The sequence below is a fragment of the Solanum dulcamara genome, chromosome 10 (genome assembly GCF_947179165.1).
Source record: "Solanum dulcamara chromosome 10, daSolDulc1.2, whole genome shotgun sequence".
Classification (NCBI taxonomy): domain Eukaryota; kingdom Viridiplantae; phylum Streptophyta; class Magnoliopsida; order Solanales; family Solanaceae; genus Solanum; species Solanum dulcamara.
The window spans coordinates 11,435,888-11,461,762 of NC_077246.1; the positions used below are offsets into that span (position 1 = coordinate 11,435,888).

The 25,875-nt window shown below is 35.9% G+C and overlaps 1 protein-coding gene across 6 annotated transcripts; it reads left to right on the plus strand.

The window, feature by feature from the left end:
* The first annotated feature begins 1,859 nt into the window (after positions 1-1,859).
* Positions 1,860-20,012, plus strand: LOC129870218 (pentatricopeptide repeat-containing protein At5g15010, mitochondrial-like). 6 transcript variants are annotated; one of them, XM_055944894.1, is made up of 6 exons: positions 1,860-3,722; positions 12,176-12,236; positions 12,378-13,072; positions 18,334-18,399; positions 19,431-19,577; positions 19,683-20,012. In XM_055944894.1, exon 1 carries the CDS (start codon positions 1,948-1,950, stop codon positions 3,661-3,663), a length of 1,716 nt encoding a protein of 571 aa, XP_055800869.1. In that variant the 5' UTR covers positions 1,860-1,947; the 3' UTR covers positions 3,664-3,722; positions 12,176-12,236; positions 12,378-13,072; positions 18,334-18,399; positions 19,431-19,577; positions 19,683-20,012. The 6 variants fall into 6 exon arrangements, with proteins under 6 accessions (XP_055800869.1, XP_055800870.1, XP_055800868.1 ...); XM_055944895.1 differs by having other exon boundaries at positions 12,173-13,072; XM_055944893.1 differs by having other exon boundaries at positions 12,176-13,780.
* The last annotated feature ends 5,863 nt before the right edge of the window (positions 20,013-25,875 follow it).

Below are 25,875 nucleotides of genomic sequence, written 5' to 3' on the forward strand. Positions count from 1 at the left end.
TATGCCTCTATGAATATTATAAATATAGGTATAACAACTCATATTGTATATGCTTGGAAGAAATATGAAAAACTCGCATTTCTTGGCCATCTCTCTCTATCTTTTTATTGTTCTTACTTTTATCTTTTAACATACATCGTACTAACTCCTTTAGATTGTGTTTACAACATGTTATCAGACTAACGTCATTTACTCATGGTACTAAATGAGTAAATGTTGTCCAAATGTTGAAGGAGTAAATATTGTCTTTGAAAATGTGCGTTGCACATTTGTCTCATATAAATTAATTTTAAAATAATATAGATAATATTAAACATGTAAGTAACGAATAATTAAAATTTTGAAAGTAAAGTAATAATTTATAGCAATATACAATCAAATGAATTGATCTGACCTTTTTCTTATATAGTTTTTCTAATATATCAAATATTTACAGTGATATTTTCTTTATCTTTTTATATTTCAACAACAAATAACTTGAATGTGAACATGATCAACATTAGTAATGTTTGCAAATGATTCACTTGTTTTAAAGAAATTGTAGCTTTCTCACAGGACTAATAATCATGTATATATCTTAAATTTCTATCTTTTATACTTCTCAAAAATCTCATACATATGTCACATTTTTCTAAAAATTATATTATAATTTCGTAAAGTGATAGTTTTTAGAAAATTAGCATCTGATAATTTGATTCAGAAGTGAAGAGTGCACAATTGCAAAGGTAAACCTGAAATGTAAAGAAACAAATAAGAATTAATTAGCAAACACTACTAAAAATCAATATCAATATATTAGAGCAAAACAAATTCGAGAAAGAAAATTAAAGAATGTTCAAGAGGTAAGAAAAATGATAACCAATTCATAATATATATTGAGAAGGAAAACTATAGGAAGCACAAAAGATTACTACTCCCTTCGATCTATATTATATGATTTTTTTTGCTTTTATATTTGATCCAAAATAATTGTTTTATTTTACATAATCAAGAAGATATTAATTACTTTGTTTCCAAATTTACCCTTATCAGATAAATAATTTGTTTTACAGAATTAAGAAATCACATTAAATTGATATTATTTAGTTAATGATAATTTAGCGAAAACACTTTTTACTTTCTAGGGCTGAGTAATTTTTTAAGGGTGTGCAAAGCTTAAATAACATATAATATGAACCAAAGAAAAGTATGCAAAATTCTTTGATTTTGTAATAATTAATAGAGTACAAAATGCATAGAGTGTATTTCAATGAGCTTAAAACTTATGACTTATAAGCATAAGCTATAAGGTTGGATTAAGTGCCTATTTGGCTTAACTTATTTTAACTAGCTTATAAGCTGTTTTAGATAAACTAAATCAAACAGATTCTAAGTTATGAATCCCCAACCTAGCTTAAGATTTTTGACTTATTTCTTTTGGTTATTTTCACTTAAAAACAAACACTTGAAATCATTTTCTAATATTATCCAAACAGTACAAAAATGCTTTAAAATTATTTTGGCTAACAAACACCCAAAATCCGTCAATTCGAATAAGCCGTTGAACTAGTAGTGTGGTTTGACTTATTGCAAGTGCTTTTGGCCCTCAAAGAAAAATGTAAAATAGATCAGAACAATTTTTAAGTTATTTTTAAATTTTTGATAGTGTTTGACAAATCAAAAAAATATTTTAAAATAAATTAAAATTTATAAAAAAAGTCAAAAGTTAAAAGTTGATCCTTCTATTTTTTTTGTTTATAACTTAATTTTTTTTAAGTCAATCCAAACAAACTCACAGTTTAAAATGAAAAAAAAGTTAAAAAATAAAATAAAATAAAATAAAAATTGCAAAGGAAAAAGTACAGGTTGGGGAGAAAGGGGTTCACCACAGGGCAAGGAAAAAGAAATTCCATTGAGTCATTTGGTCGAACAGAAAATTTTCATTCAGTCATTTGGTCGAACAGTTTGATGATGAAATATAGAGTTGTAATTTCGTTGTTCCTTCGTGGTATTATCGGTCTCCACTCTCCCAATTTGCCGAAAAGTAAGCTATTTTTTCTTCGTCGATCCACCAGTGGTGTCCTCGTTTCCCAGGGGAGGAGTTTCCTACATGGTGCTCTTTCAAGGTCTACTTCTGGAATCAGGTTCTCTACTTTTACTACTTCCTCAAGCATTTCACATGAACAGGAAGATAGTACTGACCCTTCACTAGATTATAATGAAGCATATTCTGATTTTTCCGAAGAAGATGTTGAAACAATTGAAGCTATTTTCAAAGAAACCGGAACCCATGCTGCTCTATTGCATAACAAACTTGAGCAATGCCGTGTAAGGCCAACACAGAATCTAGTAACTGTGATTCTTTCTCGTGCACGGAATAATTGGGAAGTTGCATTCACTTTCTTCATATGGGCTGGTAAACAAACAGGTTATGTGCACTCTGTGCGTCAATACCATTCTATGATATCTATACTTGGAAAAATGAGGAAGTTTGACACTGCATGGTCATTGATTGACGAAATGAGAGGTGGGAATGATAGACCATCTCTTGTGAATCCTCAGACACTCTTGATTATGATAAGGAAATATTGTGCTGTACATGATGTGGGAAAAGCTATCGGTACTTTTTATGCATTTAAACGGTTTAAATTAGATATTGGAATGGAAGAATTTCAAGACCTTTTGTCTGCCCTTACTCGCTACAAAAATGTAAAAGACGCCGAACACTTGCTTTTTGCCAATAAGAATGTTTTCCCGCTGAATACCAAGAGTTTGAATATCATTCTCAATGGATGGTGTCTTTCCCTTGATGATTTAAGTGAGGGAAAGAGGATTTGGAGGTTGATGAAGGAAAAAAGGATTCCTCGTGATGCTTTTTCATATTGTAGTATCATGTCTTGCTATTCGAGGGCTGGTAGACTCAATGTTGTGCTTAAGCTTTTTGATGAGATGAAATTGTGGGGGGTTGCACCTGATGTTAAGGTTTATAATACTGTGATTCATGCTCTTGCAAAAGGCAGGTTGGTTAAACAAGCTAGGAGTGTGATGAAGATGATGGAAGAGAATGGTCTCGCTCCAAACGCTGTTACTTATAACTCATTAATCATGCCTCTCTGCAAAGATCGATTGCTAGATGAAGCTCAAGAGATCTTCAATGAGATGATTCAACGAGGCATACATCCTACTGTCCGAACTTACCATGCATTGCTTCGAAGCCTGAGGACAGGGGAAGAGGTGTTCGAGCACTTGCAGAAAATGAGCACGAGGGGCTGTATTCCAACTCATGACACTTATATAATGTTAATCCGGAAGTTTTGCCGATGGTGCCAACTTGATAATGTTTTCAAGTTGTGGGATAAGATGAGCAAGATTGGCTTGGACCATGATCGAAGTTCATATATAGTGCTGATACATGGGCTCTTTTTGAATGGAAAGCTGGAGGAGTCATACAAATACTATCAAGAAATGAAGCAAAAAGGTTTTCTGCCGGAGCCCAAGATAGATGAAATGCTTCAAGCTTGGGTGGCTGGCAAGAGAGATTTTCAAGAGAATAGAGTAACATGTCATCAGGAGAACAAAGAGGTGGTCAAATTTGAAAAAGCTGATAAAGAAAGGGATTTCCGTAAAAAACCTGAAATGAGAAAAGTTACGAGAGAGCGTGGCTTCTCTTTCTGGGATCAGTAGATTCAATGTTGATTATAAAATTATGGTTGAGATTCTGGCTCGGGTCACTGTTCATACAGGTGCATGAGGGTTTCTCTTCATTTAGATTATTTTAACAGAATATTCTTGATTTTTGTGGTCTACGTACTGGAAATTTACTGCTAACACAATTTATTTCCATATATTTTTTTAGATTTTGATAGCAAGAAAGATATTTGAATATTCACAAATGCTTTATTCCTTTTTTGTAAAGATTAAGACAAAAGTGATCTATATTCTTTATGCTTGTTCCTGAAGTATAAAACTATCACGATCAGAGTCTACACCCTAGTTGTGACCGACACTTGGAATCACGAATGACCCCAAGCGGATCATTGGTACTGAGATTCTGCTAATAACTTAACTGACATTTTATGAAGTGAAGCGGAAGCTAAAACATAATTAACTGAAGCAAATACTTAACCTATATCCTGAAAAACCCATGGAACTGAACAACTAATGTTTGAAGTAAAGCCTCTAGTAACTGGAATAAAAGAAATAAGTTTGCCGGGATATGGCCCCCAGCTACCTCAAAGCAAATAATTGTCCTAACATAAAACCTAGCTACTAACTACTCCATGAAGTCTCCGAATTAGGAGGACACACAAACCTAGCTACGGACTACTCCATGAAGTCTCCTAATGAGAAGGACTCACCAATTGCTGACTGGAAAAGCTACAACCTGTCTAGCCACAAGTTTGAGAGAGAACACCTGAATCTACATCATAATAGGATGCAACACAGAGAAAAGTATGCAGTCAGTACGTGGAATGTATTGAGTATATAAGGTGACACTAAACATAATCATTTTGGGTGGCAACATGTAGTAAGAACTGATGAATATTCAATAATCATAAGCATAGTGATATAATGAAAGACATCTTAAAACCAGTGTATAAATATCATTTGAAAACTTGCTTTCAATTATATAACGGTAAATCTGTTTCTGTAACCCTGAACTGAAATGAGATCTAAATTGTCATGTTTGAGAAGAATCGTGATGATAATTCAAGTGTATGAAAATAATGTTACGTTTATTGGAAAGTTTCTTGCAACCGATATACACCATGTGAGCTCATGCTGTCCAACTTATAATCCTAGTTGGAAGGGATTCCCTATACATTGCCAGGGTGTAGGACCTATCTATCTGATGTGGATCCACTAACTAATCCTCTTGGGCTAAAGGAGTTAATCGACTAGCGGTATACTCAAATCCTCTCGGTGCTAAATAATTCTCCCAAAATAATATACATATACTGATATGCTCATAAATAGGTAAACTATCTATCTGTTTGAATCAAGTGTGAGACTAAGCTCAAAATCATCTCAAATAATCTGTACTGAAATTGAAATTTGTATCATGCTAATTTCATGCTTAAAAATTATCAAGGTTAAAGAAACCGTAGCAATCATGCTAGATTAGTTCAATGAGGTTTAAAAAAACTAAGTAAAACAATCAAGAAGATGAGCTTATGATGGAATTTCATTAATTGAGTAGAAATCCCAACTTGGACTCTAGAAATTCTGTAGAAATCTTTGAAAGAACATACGACTTAGGCATGAGAGTGATAGGATACTCCAATTGAATCCTTACATACCTTAGTGACGAAACTTGATGAAGAACCTTGAAAGAGAAATCCTAACTTGGTGTTTCTTGAGAATTCTAAGTATTGAAGTTTGGGGAGAGAATGAGAACGTAGAATAAGAGAGAATTGAGTGTCTAATCTGATATACTCCCCTATTTGGTGCGGAAACGTCGTGGTTTAGGCTTAGGAAGAATAGGGAAAGACAGAAATAACATCGAAAAACTTCTGGCGGATCATTCCACGAGGACCATCCATGGCTCATGGAATGATCCACGACCCATGGACTCCCTCTGAAGAACAAAGACGATTTTTTCAACTTTCAGGTTCTCATCCATGAGTCCATTCCATGGACTGTGGAGTGATTCACGAGTCGTGGAGTGCTTCTGTGGAAATGTGGTATATCAATTTTAGGTTGAAGCGTCTCTGGTAAATCCATCATAACTTTTTACTCTAGACTCGAATTTTCGAACGGTTGGTAGCGTTGGAAAGAATACTCAAATACTTTTAATTTGAGAGGTAATGGGACACATAACTCTTCATAATCTAAGAGATATGGTTGTTTGAAGTTGATCATTTCATGATCTCGTGCAAAAACTTAATCGGTAGGAAAACTTTCAACTCGACTTAGTGCTAGAGGTTCCTTATGATCCTAATTCACCTCGAATATACTTCCCTCTCTTAAAAACTGATCTTAACATATATGTTCAATTAGAAATCATTGGGTTTGGGCCTAAATGCATATGGAGAATGGTTCGGATTTTTACATAGAAGTAGCGAGGTGTTACAAAAAAAGTCCATTTGTTCCTAAATTGCTTCTTTCAAAGCCCAAGGGTGTGGCCTAGTGGTCAATGAAGTAGTTGAGAACCATGAGGTCTCAGGTTCAAATTCGAGCGGAGACAAAAACATTTGGTGATTCTTCCCATTTGTCCTAGCCTTGGTGGACAGAGTTGCCTGATACATGTTGCTGGTGGGAGGTGGCAAGTATCTTGTGGAATTAGTCTACGAGATGCGCAAAAGCTGGCCGGACACTACGGTCACAAAAATAATGGGCTTCTACTTCCTCGGTAAATGTCTTGGTAGAAGATCTGATTTCTTGGAACTAAGGTTTATTAGTTCTTAAATAAGTATGTAGTTTAACAAGAAATTTCCTTACAGGTCCAACTTCTAATGAATCAAGATAGCCGTTTGTATGAATACAACAAGTTGTTTCTTGTTTAAAGAAAAGGACTCAGTTTGCTCTTCCCTTCCTGTATTGCATGTACCTTTGCATAAACCCACAAAAGTTCTACGGAACACAAAAAGTGTATGAGGACTTGGATGTTTGAGGGATCCCGACTGCCACCTTCCAAGAGAACAACGGAGGTGTGGTGGTTGGGTAGAGGGAGAGAGACGACAGACCTAGTAGTTGTTCCTACTTGACTGCCAAAAGATTCGTGAAAGGAAATCGAGTAATATAAGCCACTACACTTGGATTCCCCTGAGTTTTCTGTGATTCTTTCAAACTCGTTACTTCTGCATTTATTTTCTAAAGGATGTGCGTATTTTTACCCTTTTTAACTGTTGTTTTTTATCTCTGCCTTGAACTTTGATCTTGAGCTTTTATCCTCATAATTGAATTCAGTATTTCAAGTTTATTGGTGCAGTGTACCACTACACCCACTCTTTTTTTTAAAAAAAATAAATTGGTGCGGATTTAATGTGTGTGTGTGTGTATTTTAGAAGGTTTTACTTATATAAGTTTGAGGCAAAGAAACTCAAGGTGGAGGATCCAAATTGTAGAGTTTTTGAACAATTAGTACAATATGAATGGTTTCCAGAATACTGTACTAAATGTATGCAGGTAGGGCACAAGTGTAACGTGAAGGAGGGACCTCGACCCAAAATAGCTCCTAAGTTGGTTAGTAAATGGCTTCAGAAACAAGAGGCTACTACAGGGATGCCACAGCTTGTTACTGAGCCTACTGATGGTAGTGAGGAGAAACTAAATGACGATGTAGGACCATGGCAACAAGTAACTCCAAAAACAACAGCTAGAGGAACTCCAGGTGCACAGAATAAGGTACAAAGAGTTAAGATGACAAATGGATTTGAACCATTAGCAATGCCAGAACAGGGCACAACCAGTGTGTCTAGAGATCAAGGGGGAGGAGGAGAAGGTAGTGGAGGTAATATTCCTGAAATAAAAACATGAAATTGGTTACTTGGAACACAAGGGGAATAAATGAACTTCATAAACAAAAGTAACTCAAATTGTTTATGAAGGAGAATTATATAGGTATTATACCAGTATTAGAACATAAAATAAAGGAGCACTTAGCTACAAAAGTAATACAGAAAATAGCACAAGGATGAAAATGGGAAGCAAATTATGATTACACTGATAAAAGTAGAATATGGCTCTTGTGGGATCCTCAGTTGATTGAATGCATGACTCTGAGCAAATCTGATCAATATATTCACAGTAGAGTGGTAGTGAAGAGAAATAATATGGTCTTCTGTTTGGTGGCAATTTATGGGTTACATACTATTTCATGCTAGGCTAAAATTGTGGGAAGATCTGAAACAGGTGGTCACAGGTATACAAGAACCTATGATATGTATGAGTGATTTTTATGCTTTCTGTTTGGTGGCTATTTATGGGTTACATACTATTTCATGCTAGGATAAAATTGTGGGAAGATCTGAAACAGGTGGTCACAGGTATACAAGAACCTATGATATGTATGAGTGATTTTTATGCTCTATTATCAGGTGATGATAGAATCCAAGGCAATCCAGTCCAAGAGGTGGAAATTAGGGACTTCAATGAATTTATGGTTGACACTGGAATGACAGAAGTTAGATCAGTTGGTAGAACTTATACATTGTCTAATGGTCGCACTTGCAGCAAGATAGATAGAGAAGTGGTAAATGCTGAATGGATATTATCTATGAGTCAATTAGAGATAATGGTCATGAATCCAGGGACTTCTGATCACTCTCCTCTAAGCCTGGGGTTAGACAGTAATATGAGAGTCAGCCACAAATCCTTTAAATATTTCAATTGTATTGCTGAACACCCCGAGTTCCTGCAAAGGGTAAGGGTAGCATGGAGTGGAGGTCATAAAGGAGATCTTAAAGCAGTATGGCAAAAGCTCAAGAAGTTGAAAGCAAGTATCAAGCAGCTTAACAATAGTGCGTTCAAAGGGGTGAGCAGTAAAGTAAAAGACATTAGAGAGAAACTACAATATATACATGAGATCATGAGGGATCCTCTCACAATAGCTCACAATAGACAACATGAAAAGGAGTTACAGCTCAATTAGAAAAGTGGAGTTTGATTGAAGAAAGTGCTATACAACAGAAGTCCAAAGTACAGTGGCTGAAATTAGGAGATGCAAACACTGCATATTTCTTTGCACACATGAAAAACAGGGTGGCCCAAACAAAATTACCAGTGTCATGACATTAGATGGTACTAAAGCCCAGACACAGGAAGAAATAGAACTTGAGGTGAGTACATTCTATAAGAATCTACTAGGCAAGGCTGCTCAAAACTTACCTAGTGTGAATACTATTGTTATGAGGAATGGAAATGCACTGAATAGGGAACAACAAATACTCTTAGCAGCAAAGGTGACAAGGGAGGAGGTGGAAAAAGCACTTAAAGATATAAGTGATATGAAGGCTCCTGGACATGATGGTTTCAATGCTTTATTTTTTAAGAAGTCTTGGGCAGTGGTAGGGGAAGATATCACACCTGCAGTACTGAATTTCTTTGATACAGGGCACATGTACCCACCCATAAACTGTACAGCAGTTACCCTCATCCCAAAGGTTGCCAGTCCTACAAAAATTGGGGAGTATAGACCTATTTCATGCTGTACAACTATTTATAAGATTATTTCAAAGGTGATCACAACAAGGCTGCTGAAGGTGATGAGTTTCATGGTTGATCCTAACCAATCAGCTTTTGTGCCAGGTAGAGCAATTAATGACAACAGCATTTTAAGCCATGAACTAGTGAAAGGGTATGGTAGAAAAGGTATTGAAAGGGTATGGTAGAAAAGGTATCTCTACTGGGTGTATGATAAAGGTGGATATGAAGAAAGCTTATGACTCTCTTGAATGGAGTTTTCTGGAGCAAATCTTATATGAAATGAAATTCCCAGTAGTAGCGATCAAATGGATATTACAGTGTGTCACCACCGTAACTTATTCTTTTCTTGTCAATGGAAAAGCTACTAAACCATTCCAAGCTCGGAGAGGGGTTAGGCAAGGAGATCCCTTATCACCATTCCTGTTTGTGTTGGCTATGGATTATCTCACAAGGACCTTAAGAAGTTTACATACAAATCCTGAGTTCCATTATCATCCCAGGTGTAAGAAACAAAGAATTATTCAATTAAGCTTTGCTGATGACTTACTGATGTTTTACAGAGGTGACATAAAATCAGTAAGGAGCTTGTAAAAGTGTTTATGGTCCTCTCTAATGCTTCAGGGCTGGTGGCAAATGTAGATAAGAGTAGTGTTTATTTTGGAGGTATAAAACAATCTGTCCAGGAACAAATTCTGCAGGAGCTACAATTTGTGAAAGGAGAACTACCTTTTAGATATTTAGGGGTACCCTTGAGTACTAAAAGAATGTCTGTAGTCCAATGCAAACCTCTTATTGATAAGATGCTGTTCAGAGTTACCAACTGGACTAATAAGTTCTTATCCTATACTGGTAGAGCTCAACTGGTAAGAACTGTCCTATTTTCCATTCAGATCTTCTGGGCACAAATATTTGCTTTGCCTAAAAAGATTCTACAAGCTGTTGAGAGTATATGCAGGAAGTTTTTGTGTGGACTGGGAATGTAGAAGCATCTAAAAAAGCACTTATTGCCTGGGCGAAGCTATGCTGGCCCAAGGACAATGGAGGCTTGAATTTTCTTGATGCGTATACATGGAATAATGCTGCAATAGGTAAACTCCTATGGAACTTATGTAAGAAGAAGGATAAACTATGGGTAGAATGGATACATAGCTATTATGGGCAAGAGGGAATATGGGGCATCCAGGCCAAACAAGCATCTTGGCTAGTACAAATAATTCTCAAGGCTCACAAGCACCTACATGCTGCTGGATATAGTGAACACACTCTTATGCAAATGGAACAGTACTCTATCAAAAATGTACATGGGAAGATGAGGGGGGACATGGTGAAAGAGGACCGGAGAAAGCTGGTCTGGGCAAATTATGGAGCTCCTAAATGGATCTTCATACTGTATATTGCTCTTAACAGGGGACTCTCAACAAAAGACAGACTAGCAAAATGTGGGATATTAACCAGCAGGACCTGTTCCTTGTGTCAACGGGAAGATGACGATATTGATCACTTGTTCTGGAGCACAGGTATACAGGATGACCTTGGCTGGAGCCATTTAGCATTTGTGGATGGAGCGCAACTATAGAATTTTCCAACATCAACAAAGGACTGAGGAGATTATTCTTAGACAAATCATAAGAGAGGTACATGGAAGAGGATCCAACCAAGTCAGATTAGGTAGTAGGCTACAAGAACTAAATGTCTATCCCTAGTAAAGCTGTAGTAGAGGAAGTAGAGATAGTTTCATTTTATGATCTTTAGCAAGACTTGAGGCTGATATGTCGAAGCCTGCTGATTTTGATGATTTGTAACGACCATTTTGGTAAATAAAGTGTTTTACTTACCAAAAAAGTTTGAGGCAAAGACAAGGGGTGCATTATCCACTACACGCAATATCGATTCACCCATTGTTTGATCTTTTGTTTTTCCTCCTTTATGTTAAGGGTTTGATGGAATCCAGTTACATATTTGTGTTGCTTATGGATGTGATTATTGTTTTTGAGAAGCCATTTATAGTTGTTTGTAATGCGCACACAATTTAATTTAACAAAATCGGAGGTTAATCAACAAAGCAGTGCAAAAGGATTGCTAGACTGATTCCAAATTACAAGTCAGTCAACTATGAATTACAATCCAACGAATTAAAGAACAATATTTGAAAATATCTCAATAATCCTTCCGTTCAGTTGTAATTTCTGGATTGCAAAGGTAGAAAAGGATTAGAGTTAGGAGAGAAGGGAGAGAATTTTGGGAGAGAAGGGATACAAGAACTGTCATAAACATGACCTGCAACTGACAGTTTGGCTCCCTTAATAGTGGAAGGAAGACAAAATCATAACCAACTATGTAATCTAAGAATTTAAATCTCAGCTGCTGGATGTATTCTTCAGTTTTTTTTAAAAAAAACGTCGGAGTTAAATTGGACCTTTCCCCTTATAAACGTCACCACTCCCTTTCTATTAATTACTGACACCATTCCCTTTCTACTAATTACTAACTGCAGTTCACTACCATTTGAACTAGCTTACACGTAATGTTGGTCAAACAATGTTCGTTCTTGTTATTGTTAAAAATGAAATTCGTCGGAAGCCTAGGAATTCATCTATTATGTGTTTCTTTTCTTATCTGATTCCCTACTACTTCATTTGGGAGTGGACAGTGGCCAATATTTGCGGAGTACTAATGTGGATACTTGGTTGAATTGTCAAGTTGTGTGCAAGTTAGCCTAGCACCATGTTATTGAAAAACAAATGAGAAGGGTGTGAATTACCATTGCAATCACTTGACAATGGGCTCGGCTGTGTTGAGTCCACACCCCCTTGCATTGTTTTCAGATTTTTCCATGGCGATGGATGGTTCTAGTGAATAAGTAATAGTGTTTGCTTGGCTTTTTATATTATCCTTTTGGTAACTATGCTGCTCTTTTTGGTTTGGTGTAACCTTGCATGAGATTATAGTGACAATTGTCAATGTGTAAATACATACAATACCACCTATATATTTTGGCAAGTATTGTTTCAAGGTTTTTTCCTTTTTAATATTGCCTTTTTTTCAGCAGGTCTCGGGGTTCTCATGAATTATAGTGAAAAGGAGATGTAGTGAACGACTTGTTTATAGAGGTACTAAGAGTAATAAATTCCTTGCATTACTGGTGGGGTTTGTGTTTTTTTCCTGTAAACTAGTGCAAGAAAATTTGCTTCGGTTGATAAGCCAATATGGTGAGTAACTGTTTGCTTAGATTGGGCAATGCGTTTAAGCAGGGACTCTAGAAATCCATTTTGGGGGCAGAAAGCAGGCTTGGAGATTTTGTAGAAATTTCGGTTGCCCAACAGAAATTGTGGTTTCGCAATTCGAAATTCTTCTATTCTGTGGCATCTGCAGGATGAACGGACTTGCATGTGCTTTAAGCGCCTGCAACTTTAGCAGCAGCAAAGGCAAATTTGTTTGTAATTGACCAGAGAAAGAACTTTTCAGTAGTTGGAGCCCTTTCTCGTGCATTTGCTATACCATCATTTTCAGGGACTGCATTTCAGGTCTGCGGCTATCTCTTTGATCTGCTGATATCTGAGCCTACTCAAGGTTCATTAGACATCGATTATCAGAAAGCAGTTACAGCTATTTGCAGTTCAAGAACTTTCCTTATTGCCAGTTCCTCAAGTCTAATGACCTCAAGGCAGCACACACCTGGTTTGTCAGTGCATAATTCTATTACTTCTTATAGTTTCAATCATTGTTGAAAAGACAGCACGAGTTTGAGAAATAATGGTCAGCGCGATAACTCCTTGCTTTATGGAGATTTCGCTTATAATGTTGCAAAGAAGAGGGAAATTCAAATCTACATGAAGGATTGGATTCAAGGGTTTCCACAGTTCATTACCTGCAAATTTCTCTGCTGGCGCTGCATTTCATCTGTCTGTGAGGTACAGCTTGGAATTTCAGCAGATACTTCTGAAGAGTATGTTTCCTGAACTTTGCTGTTCTTATTAACTAAATCAAGTTACAATTGCCCGCAGAATTATCTTGTATAGATGACACCTAATTGGTTTAGTGTTATGGAATTACTCTGATTTATAAAAGAATAACAAATATCAAGTTTTTGTAGTAAAAAAATTGCAGTAGCTATTTTAGAGGAGCAGGGTAGTGGAAGAGGGCCCCTTTTCAAACCCTGTGCCGCTGGCCTTCAAAAATTTTGCTGTTATCAAAAAACAAGTTTGCACTAGCTGCTGTCATATAAATCACTACATATAATGTTCTGGATTTCTGAAGTTGATGATCCCTCTCTTGCTGTATTATAAAAGTCCCTAGCTAATGCAGGAGGAGAATGAAATTTGCTTTCAGTTGGAGATTTCCACTAAGGCCTAATATGCATGTGTTGAACTGAATTGATGATTCCAAGGTTTCATTTATCACTTTTCTGATCAGTGGAAAAATTATTTAGTGTAGGAGCTAGGTATTTTCTAAGAGTGATTGACAGCTCAACTCATTATCTAGCTCACTTTTGGTATTGTTATCTTTCTGCTACCAGTAGCCTTGTGATTTGTGAGTATTCTTGACTTCCCCCTGCAGTCATGGCAAAATAGCCTTCACTTTTCTGTATCTAAGGTCAAGTGTTCAATCACAGTGTCAAGTTTTTCTGCTGGTCAGGCCTCCCTGAGGAACACAGGTTTACTTGCTTACATATACCCTCCATTGCATTTGATTGACAGGAAAGGCTAGGAGGATAAGTGAATTTTAATTTATTGTCTCTTTGTGCTTTTCAATTAAGTGATTAACAGGAAAGTTCTGGATTGCATTTGGTATCTTTCCCACGGAAAAGATCTCCCAGAAAGTAAACTTTCAAAACTAAGGAGGAGAAAGAGAAGTTGTAGAGTAATTACTCACTGTGTTTGTATTTAATTATGTGAGAAATAAAATAGAGAAAATATTATTAAGATTCATTGAATGCATTATTACACTGAGCCCTATTTATAGACACTACATTATAGTCCTTTTCCATGTAGGATAATATACAATTCTATTCCTATTGCTATTCTAATACTCCCTCTCAAACTGGTGCATATAAGTCATACGTACCGAGCTTGTTACAGATGTAACTCATATGAGAACCAGTGAGAGACTTGGTGAAAGTATTTGCAAGTTGATTACTTTGACTTCACAAATTCGTTAACTTTGTATTATATCAGGGATCAAAACAGTATTTGGGTAGTACTGAAAACATATTTACAATAGAGCTCTAGTGTCTTCCCTCTCTAGCTATAAAGAATCTAGAACATCTATGATAGACACAGTTTATCATTAGAGTAAATCTGATTACACCAAAAACATAGCAGTAAGATGAAGTTCGACTTGAACTTCTGCACATCATTCTCTAAGCTCTCAAAACATCTGGAATCCTCTCCTTCCAGATTGTCCACCAGATACAAGCTGGGACAATTCTCCATCTACTCCTATCCTTAGCATGTGAACATGTTCCCTCCAGCTTCTAAGAGCCTCTGTGACCTTGCCTGGCATTGTCCATGCTATACCTTTAAGCTTTAGGATGATTCTCCACAAATGAGCTGTGTATGGACAATGCAGAAATAGATGGTTGACTGTCTCAGCTGTTTCTTTACACAGGAAGCATCTTGAGCACAGTGTCATACCTCTGCTCATCAAGTTGTCCACTGTTAAAGTGGCGTCCTTTGCTAGTAACCATACAAAAATTGATACCTTGTGGGGAACCTTTATCCTCCAAATCTTCTTCCATGGCCAGTTTGCTATCTGGTGGTTGGACTGGTTCATAATTTTGTAGGCATCATTGACCTTAAAAATGTCTTTGGAGTTGCCCTGCCACCACAAAAGATCTTCAACAGCTTGAACCCTGGGTAATTGATCAAGTTCGCTGAAGAAATCAGCCACTCTTTGAACCTCGCAATCATTGAAATGTCTTCTAAAATTCAAGCTCCACCCATCAGATGTCCACATGTCAGCTATAGTTTTTTGTTGGTGAAAGACTAGGTTGAAAATATCTGGAGAGACCAGTTCCAAGATACCAACAAAGTGCGAATGATGGAAAGCTAGAGATGTAATGGAACCCATTACCTTGAATTTGAAGTATGGTTTCTCAAATAGGAGGGTAGTATTTTCTTAAGTAAAATTTGTTTCATTCTTCCTCATGTATGTCTATTCGTTCTTTTTTTCATCTTGTTAGGATACTCAAGTTTTGTTCATTATCTAACACGACAATTCGTAGATATTCACATCTTTTAGCTAGTACATCTGATTTTATTCTCTATGTTGAGGGTAAGTTGTATATTGGCAGAGCTCTACTTATACTCCTGCATTTGGTGAAAGTACAATAAGTCGGTTTTACACTAGATTTTCACAAACGAATTCAGGCTCAACTTCTAAGCCAGTGCTGTGCATTGAGCTACGTTGCAAAAGAACTGTAGAAGGTGTCAGTGCGCAGAACTCTGTTTCATCATTTGTCTCTGATAACATATTATGGAGATGCCGTTGACGGAGGCAATATCTAAATTTGGATTATGGGGTTTGCAATTGAAATTAATGGGAAAAACAAATACAAATGTGTTTTAAAAAAAATAAAGATAGGTTTTTAGTGAAACTAAACACAGTAATCAATATTCAAAACTAAAAACCTGTTAATATTCAAACAATGATTCAATTCTAGAAACCCAACCTGAATTCTAATTTAAACTTATTATTCCACATGTAGAAATGAAAAGCCTTGTGATTAGAATAAAATCCCGGTCAAGTTTATCTCAAAGAAAAAGGAAAACTTAACGAGGAATTGAGACTACGAAGATCAAGATTTCAATCAAGCACAAAGGAGAAGGTTTTTCATCTCTCTGCAGTGTCAGAATAATCATCAAAAAGTAGTTTAAAAAAAGGAGCCTAAAAGTTATATCTGTACTAGGGCCAAGATTGTGCCAGAGATTAAAATGCTGCAACAAAATCCAGAGCAAAGGTTCTTTCAGAAAAAAACAATGCATGAACTGAGCTCCCATTGTCCCACCAACCCTCCAATAAAGTAAGGGCTCATTTGGAGTCAGAAACAAGTAGAGTAAAAGGTGGTAAACACATCTATGAAAAACAAGAAGCCCTACCGCGGAGGACTAACCAACTATGAATTGTATTTACTTTTGCTTATGATTAAGAACTACTGCACTGAACACTCGTGCGACACATTAGCTTTCATCTTCTACAATTCTTATCTCGGAGTAGCTCAGTGCGGTGCACCTAAGCTTGAACTCTGTTTTCAGTTGCTTCTTAGGTCCAAATTGACTCTGGATCATCTTCCAACAATGTCAGAAAAACATTAAATTACTTATAAGCCATTTCAAAGCCTTTTACCTCATCTTCAAGAAAGACACATTTCCTGGTCTTCATTAGTAGCCGGCTAGCTCTCTAGCATACGACCTCGTCTGTAACACCCCCTAAAAACGTTGTATATGATGTTTCAATTCTCGATGAAAATGATATCGCTTCTGTATTTTGGGCATAACTTTTAATAGGATGGTCCAAATTAGGTGATTCAAATTTCTGAATAACCCTAACATCATTACCTACAACTTTTGTGAAGACCATATTTTAAGTTTCGGATGTTAAGTAGGTCAAATAAATTAATTGTTGCAAGATATGGTGCTGTGAAGAAATGGAGTGTTTATAGAAGAAAAATCATATCTCACTGTAGGATGCTCCAAATCGGTTGATTCTTGAATGACATGAAAGTAGACTTCTAGAGCAACAATTCATATGAAGACACCAAATCCTAATGAGGAAGTTATCTTTTTCAAACACAGCTCTGAAAAAGGGTATTCCGTTAAAAGAAGGTTCATCTCACCAACCATGGAAAGATCTAGATCCATTTGACATCACCCATGACATCAATAGTCCTCCATTTCACATCACTCATGGCATCACAATCCTTTATTAAATTTTCATATTTTTTTTATAATTATTTTAATTATTGTTAGGTCCCTCCTTCACACTTATAAATACCCACCTTATTTCATCATTTTATTTATCAAGCTTTCTTAAGCAACTCTTCTCTCTATACACTTCTTTACTCATTCTCAAAATATAGTTTTAGTTCTTAGTAGTGTAGAAATACTATTTCGGTAATTCATATACTCCGGGTAGTACACAAAACGTTCCGGCGAGGAGAAAAATGCTAGGACTCAAGAGTGTTCATTAAGTCCTTCGATTCTGAGTAAAACTTCGGATTTCAGGTATGTAAGGCTTCAATGAGAGTATTCCTTCCACTCTCATGCCTAAAGTACTTTGATTATATGATAAATTATGTTTATTTTTATTTAAGCTTTACTTTAAGTTATGTGTGTGTTTATCCATGGGTTCTTCTACCCATGTAGTTTAAAATTCTTTCAACTAAATCTCTTGAAATTCATGGTGGGTTGTTTAAAACATGATTTTTAATTGATGGATTTCAAAGTATTTATGTATAATTTCATTTTCGTTCATGTTTGAAAGTTGAAGTGATTTGAACCCACCTAGTTTTACTATATTTTCAATGAAGTTTGACTTGAAAGCTTTGACTCCAAATAAATGTTTATAAAAGAAATATCTATGATCAAAAGTGAGTCTTATGAAATGAAAGAATGATGAAATGATATGAATGATGGATTCTTTATGCAATAAGGACAATTCTTGCATATTTGAATTACCAAAGGTTTTAATGAGCTATTCTATCGAATATGATGTTTTGAATTCTCAAGCTATATGCTATGACTATTTTGAAGTATTAAACTATTCCGTGGGATTGACTTAGCACTGAATGGGTCATTGAGGTGGGATTCGGTAAGAGAATCCTAGTAGCAACCCTTTGTCTCATTGACTATGTGCCAACATAGGAGCCCTTAGAGGCTTAGGCTAATGGATCCACAAATAGCCCTTAAAGTTAAAGTTAAAGAAATGAGTGAAGTTGACAGAGTTCTACCTGACAAGTAGTCTCCCCGGCCAATGTAAGGGGTTATGTTGGATTCCATGTAATAACTCGCATGGTCTGTCGGTTATGGTCATCTTCCCACAAAATGAATATTTTAAAGGATATCTATACGATTGATTATGCATGCATTGCATTATGTTTCATATTATATAAATGTTTTAATATTTCCTTAATGTTCATGCATGCCTACATACTTAGTACATTCAAAGTACTAACGCATACTCTTTTGCCTACATGATATCACCATGTAGGGACCGGTGCTTCTCCTCATTCTCCTCTACGTGGCTAGTTGAGATTTCGTTTGAAGGCTACTTTTGGTGAGTTCCATGTTCCGGGAATAAATACTCCTTTATCTTTCTAGCTTATGATATGTTGAGATTTTTAGACACTTACTGTGACATTTCTTTCTATTATGATTGAGGGTGAGCTAGGGACTTGTCTTAGTCCCGTTAAATCTAAAAGTTAGAGGTATTATTGGACATATGTAAGTTGAAGATTTACTATTATGATTTTCGCTTTTTTATTTATTGTCATTACCTATGAAAGGCTAAAAGAATGCTAAGAGGCTTGTTTGAGGTACTTTCGGATTTTTCATTCGCCATGTCACGTCTAGGCCCTAGGATTGAGTCGTGACATCGTCATAGGAGGTCAAGGTGACTCCTTAGCAGCTTGCCCATGTACTTGTGAGCTCCTTAGCATGTTATCAAAACCATGAAAAGGGAGATTATCCTTATCATCATCATTCTGGATGGCCTCAATTCTGGACTAAAAGTGTGTTAGTGAACTAGAGTGCAATGCAACAATTGAGTATTTGTATGCTACGAAAGTATGAATGATGGAAAGCTAGAGATGTAATGGAACCCATTACCTTGAATATGAAGTATGGTTTCTCAAATAGGAGGGTAGTTTTTTCTCAAGTAAAATTTGATGCATTCTTCCTCATGTATGTCTATTCGTTCTTTTTTTCATCTTGTTAGGATACGCATTTAAGTTTTGTTCGTTGTCTAACACGACAATTTGTAGATATTCACATCTTTTAGTTAGTACATCTGATTTTATTTTCTATGTTGAGGGTAAGTGTGTACGTTGGCAGAGCTCTACTTATACTCCTACATTTGGTGAAAGTACAAGTAGTCAGTTTTACACTAGATTTTCACAGTGTCCCTAGCAGTATATACTATATAGACATAATGTTCACTGTATGTATTTGCATCGACTTCTTGGTGGTTTGTCTTTCTGAGAAGTTTCTTGAGGTTGCATATTCCTTGCACAAGTTCTTACTGGACATTTATTTTCTGAAGTTTCTGTACAACCCATTGAATTGTATTATTATTTCTTCTACTTCTAGGTTTCAGTGTGAACTTTGTTTCTTAAGTCATCCTACTCATTCTCTCTGCTACTTCAATCTAATCTATTTTTGGAAGTCTTATGGATTCTCCTGCCAACAGTCCACATCTACGGAAATCTGGAAGCCAAGCAGTTGTTTCTGATTTTGGTAAGTCAGAATTGTCCCTTTGATGTGTGTATTTGATACTTGCCCTATGTTTTCATTTTCCTCATTGGTTATGCTATTAGACTTCTAATAATTGTTATCTATTAGGTACACTCGAACCTGGTAGTTTTTTTGAAGAAGCCGTTTTGCGTAGCATAGAGGCCAATGAAATGAATGGTGTGAGCACACCATCGAGCACTACAACCATAATTCCATCTCCTGTTCTGCTATGGAGACTTAGGTCCGGATTTCTGTCATAGTTTGAAAACATGAAATGTACATTCTTAAGGATTAAATGTTTCTTTGACTTCTTTTTCTTACTTAATGTTGTTTCGGAGAATAGATTAGGAATGTTGATAGAATTCCTTGTATGAACTATGGCAGCAGTGTCCAACAGGACTGTCCTACTTCTAAAATTTAGTGGCTAACTTTCAGTAATTACCTGAAACACAAAATGTGGGGCTACTTGTTTCATTTACCTTCAATTCATTCAAGAGGGTAGTATTCAGCATAAAGCAGAACTGTGAGATTTTCAAGTAGGTAACTCGATGAGTGATGGAAGACTTGTATAGCCTGTTCGAAATGTCAATTTCTATATGCCTTCATCATTTCTTTAGGTTTAAGCATGACATGATGACTCTGTGTCCTGATTTCCTTTTTGTTTCGACTTTCCAAATTCTTTTTATTGTTCTTAAAAGAAATTCAAAACTTCTTTTGAGTCTCGAGTACGTTTTACTGTCCAGGTGTAATTGATTCTCATTTGGGGTGTTAGTTGTTGCAACGTCAGTGAAACAACTTTTTATTTGTTTTGAACTGCTTCTTTCACGACCCAAAATGGGCAATGAGTTGCACCACACTTACCCTCCTAGGTGGGAGAAACCAACGATAAAAACCCAACTTATAAAGGTACGATAATAATGCGGAAGCTTAAGTTATGAACATAAGAAACAACAATCCACTAGAGTTTATTTCATATCGTTTCTCAAAACCTGAAAGTCATCACAGCAAGGACATCTAATTCTAAAATACTAAGTTTGAAAATATCAAATGCTAGAATAATATAAATAACATAGTTCGTGTTCGAAAACTAAGGACATCATGTCATGATTGAGAAAGTCCAACACGAGCTAGAAGGATTAGCTCACCCTGTAACCTGATGTGCTGGACACTGGCTACAACTGAGGTTGAGTTAAAGTTGATGGTACAATTGCTGCACTCCACAAAATCAAATAAAGAAAAATATAAGTAGGGGTCAGTACAGGGCAACATGTATTGAGTAGGTATCATCGACCGACTCAAAATAGAAATCAATATGCATAAAGTAATAGCGGAAAATCAACCATAGTACTTAACAGGTGACAACCAACAAGACAAGATCAAGTGATAACACAATGAACAATTACATAACCAGTCAACAATATCGAAATCACACATGAGGACTCAAGCCTCCACATCATGCTCTTTTGGAAAATGAGTTATTTGAGATTAGGTAGCATTAAGTCATTTTAATTTGTTTTCCTTTAATATTAATGTGCTGGACCATGACACCCGATCCAATAATATCGTGTCGATTCATGACACCCGATCCAAATATATCATGTCGGAACATGACACCCAATACAATAATACCATGTCGGAACGTGACATCCGATTCAAATATAGCGTGTCGGAACGTGACACCCAATCCAATAATACCGTGTCGGAATGTAACAGTCGATCCAAATATACTGTGTTGGAACGTGACATCCGATTCAAATATAATTAATTTATCATTCTTTATTATCACATTTCACTTCATTAACAATATTTCATCAAGTTTTTTTTATTCAAGGCATCACTTTTGATAGGGCAAGTTCAAGGTTATGGATTTCACGGTCATAGGATTTCAAACCAACCACAACAACATATCAACCATCCAAACCACAACAATTAAATGCATAGTAAACTTCACACATTACTCAATGACTATCAATTGCTATTAAGAGTCTATCTATGATATAGAATAAACCATAATCTGCCTCAACCGAAGAACCGAAGTCAAGTAAGCTAATTCACCAATGCCTTTTCTTTCTTCAATGCCTCTGAACGTTTTCAATCTATCAAATATAAAATATTTCTAAGTACACGAGTCCGTAGACACCCATATTACTATAACTAATTTCTTAAATCTCAAGTTAGGGTTAAGCCTCAATTCCCCCTAATAACATAAATTTAATGATAATCGTATAATATAATACCCTATTATTTAATTACATATTTCAATATATCAAAATTGAAATCATAATGTGATAACTAACAAAATTAAAAATCGAACCCACTAATTTATGAAAGCAGTAACTGCACTTCGAACATTATAACCTTAATCAATTTACTTAACTATCCCATGCATAATGACATCAAATGCCAATTATTGAATGGCATTAAATGCTTATCTCTCAAGCTCAAGTAACCCACCATAGCTAGTGCAGGTAATTCCAACAAACTATATATTGGCATTGCTATTTAAATTTTCTCTCCAGTCAATATTAATAATAATAATTTAGGTCACTTACCTTTAGGATATCAACTTATACAGAAATTGAAAGCTTTGGATGAGAATTCCTTTACCCGAGCCATAGATTTCCTCTGTTTGACACGTTATTTTCTTCGTCTGTCGCAGGTAAGTTTCTTCGCCCTTTTTTTTTTCCTTTTCTAAAACCCTTATGTATTAGAAGTGGCAAATTCCCTAATTTATTTTAATAATATGAGACAAGTATTATAGAGTATTAAATAAATTACCACTTTAGCCCATTAATTAAATTAGTTATCTAAATTTACCCCTCAACTAAATAGCCGTAGTTATCGAATAGTCCAAAATACACATTAAAAATTTACGGGATGAATCTTTTATGAAATAAAAAACTCTAGTACTCAAAATGACCTAATGGGTTGTTACAGCTTCGTTCGTATTGCATGCAGGATATTTGATTAGGAAAAAAGAAAGAACATGATTTGAAATTAATGTTGTCAATCGCAAGCAATGAATGTGTTTATGTGGGTGTCCAAGTGTTACTCTGGGTGTTAGTTGTTGCAAGGTTAGTGAAACGACTTTTTATTTGTTTTGAACTGCTTTGTAAGTATTGCATACATGATATATGATTAGGAAAAATGAAATAACATGATTTGAAATGATAAATGTTGTCAATCACATGCGATGAATGTGTTTACGTAGGTGTGCAAGTGTGATTGCTATTCATTGTGATTTTAATTGTGATGTGTATTTGATGGTTGGATCGGGTACCACACCGGTACATATTAATAGTTGGATCAGGTGTCATGCCGGTACATATTAATGGTTGGATCGGGCACCACGCTGGTACACTAACTAATGGTTGGCTCGTGTATTGGCGTAAGTATGCAAGTGCGATTGCAATTCATTGTGATTGTGATTTTGATGTGTATTTGATGTTGAATCGATTATCACATCGATACATATTAATAGTTGGATCAAGTGTCGGTACATATTAATGGTAGGATATCACACTGGAACACTAACTAATGGTTGGATCAGGTACCACGTCGGTACACTAACAGTTGCGTGTTAGTTCCATGAGTGAACCGAAGTTTATTTTTTTGTGATGTGATGGTTACATGTTGGTAAATGAGTGGTTGAGATTTGTGTTTAAATATTGGGATAGTTCTTGTGTAGATCGGAATTGCATTTTGAACACTATAGATGTTGTCTTAAGGACCCTTGGTGGTCCAGGTTACTTGAAATGTGCGATGAATCAGATATGACTTGTTGTAATGTTATGGATCATGTGATTTGTGAATGTTAAGTCCGGGTTATGTTCATGACGGTGGTTATAATTATATGTTATCTATTTAATAGGTTGTAATTACCTGTTCATATTTCGTATATCAGGAGCATTGTAAGACGGGATGTTAACTGGGAGTTTTGCTTATTCACTAGCTTGCACTGTGCTGTCAATTTAGGTGGTCTGGGACATATTTGATAAGGAGGGATTTGAGTCAAGGTGGTTTAGTAAGAGTATTATAGGTGGTCTACTAAATTGGTCAAGGTCCAGAGTGTTGGTATGAGAGCTTAAGGGAGAATATAAACCGATTAATAGAGTTAGTTGTGGACTTGTATTCGGAAATGGAAACTATAGATGAATTATGGTGTTGATAGAGTGAGTGGTCCGGGAATTTCTCTATATGATAGAAGGGTTAGACTTGGAAGCCTTAGTGTGTATAAGTGTCAGGCTTGGAAAGCCTTAGGAGTCATTTGGTGTGATGGATAAAGAGAGCTTGTAACACCCCAAAAATTTCTACGCCAAGACTCGTAGCATTTTTCATGTACGTATAGGATCGTACTCGATGCATTTAAAGGGCATTCATGAGTTAGGATATTCCTAAGTAATTCAAGGGTATTATAAGTGATTTAGGGTCATAAGGGATCCCTACAACCAAGCCAAGTCCAAAGAATTCGTTTCGGCTAAGTTTCTGAATGAGTTCGTATAAGGGTCAACTTCCAATGACCATATCTCTTTGAATATAAATAATTGGGTGGACCATGACCTATCAAATTAAAGGTATTTGAGTCTTCTTTCCAACGCCACCGAGTTTGCCTCATTCCGAGTTCGGAATCAAAAGTTATGACCCTTTTTCCATAGACTATCACTGCAGTGGGGCTTGGCGCGACGCGCCACTATAGCGCCCAAAACTAGCCTCAGTAGTTTGGGTGCTGGCGCGGCACGCCAGCAGGGTTTTTGGCCCATTTTCCAGATTTTCTTTGAGGAAGGGCAAGTTGGACAATTCCCTAAACAATATATACGGACTTGGAACATTTTTGGGGTCAATTTCTGCACATTTTTACCTTCAAAGAACCCTAACTTTCACCCTCTTCTCTCTCAATTCATCTTCAACAAGATTTGCCCTCAAAAAAATCAAGGATTCAAGCCTCCATTTCTTTTCAAGTTTTTCATTCAAGAGTTGACTCCTCAAGGTATGTGGGTTTTCATCCATGGGTTCTTCCACCCATGGAGCCCAAAAGTTTTCTCAATCTAGTATTTCCATTTTAAATGATGAAATCTTATGTTATTTTACATAATGGTTCCAAATGCATAGATTATGGTATATTTAAGTTTATTTACTCCTATTGGTATATATATGTGTATTGACTCTTAATTTCAAGTGATGAGAAATTTTAGGAATTTTCGTACTACAATTCCAAATGTATGGATTCATGAATATTTGAAGTTTATTACCTATATTGACTTATGTTGATTCTTATTTACATGAATTAGATGATTTATCAAGGTACTTATATGAAGGCTTGAAAGTAGTTTTAAAGTGCATATAGTGGGTTATTTTTAAGATGTTTGATTTGATGCATTCATAGCACTCTCATGCATACATGTATTCTTTTAAATGTATTTGAAAGTTATATGAAATGAACCCACCTAGTCTTTTTATGTTGAAATGAAGTTGGATTGAAAGTTTGACTCTAAATGAAAGTTTATGAAGCAAATGCCTATATTTAAGGGAGTCTTGTGAAATGATTGAATGATTGATTGATAAAAGGGCTTCTTAGCCAAATTAAGGTTTCAATGTGAAAGGACAATTCTCACATTGAATCAAATGAAATGTCTTTATGAAATGTTTGATTGATAAAAGGGCTTTTTAGCCAAATTAAGGTTTCAATGTGAAAGGACAATTCTCACATTGAATCAAATGAAATGTTTAAGGTTATGATATGGCATGTTTGACCTCCCTATAAGCCGTCAATGCTTTTGAACATTTTCCCAAAATGGAAGGTCCGATTAGCATGGTATCCGGAATGCCATCACTGATTGTAGACCTAATTTTCTTATAAAACAAGGTTCATTAGTAGAACGGTAAATAGGACATGGTAGTCATGATGATATTATAAACCAAAGGTTTTAATGAGCTATTCCACCGATGATGATTTGATGTCTAAAGTCATACAATGCTTATGTTATTATGATATATAAATGTTATTCCGTGGGATTTGACCTAGCACCGAATGTAGCATGTAGATGGGGACTCGACCTAAGGGGTCCTTAAGTAAAGTCTCATGTTGCATTAACTATGTGCCATCATAGGAGCCCTTGTCGGCTAGGCCTTTGTAGCCACCAAATGTTAAATAATTAAATGTAATCTGAATGGAGTTCTACCTGGCAAGTAGTCTCCCCGTGCCAACGTAGGGGCTTATGTTGGATTCCATGTAATAGCTCGCATGGTCTTAAATGTCGGTTATGGTCATTTACTCACAAAAATAAATATTTTTAAGGTTTTC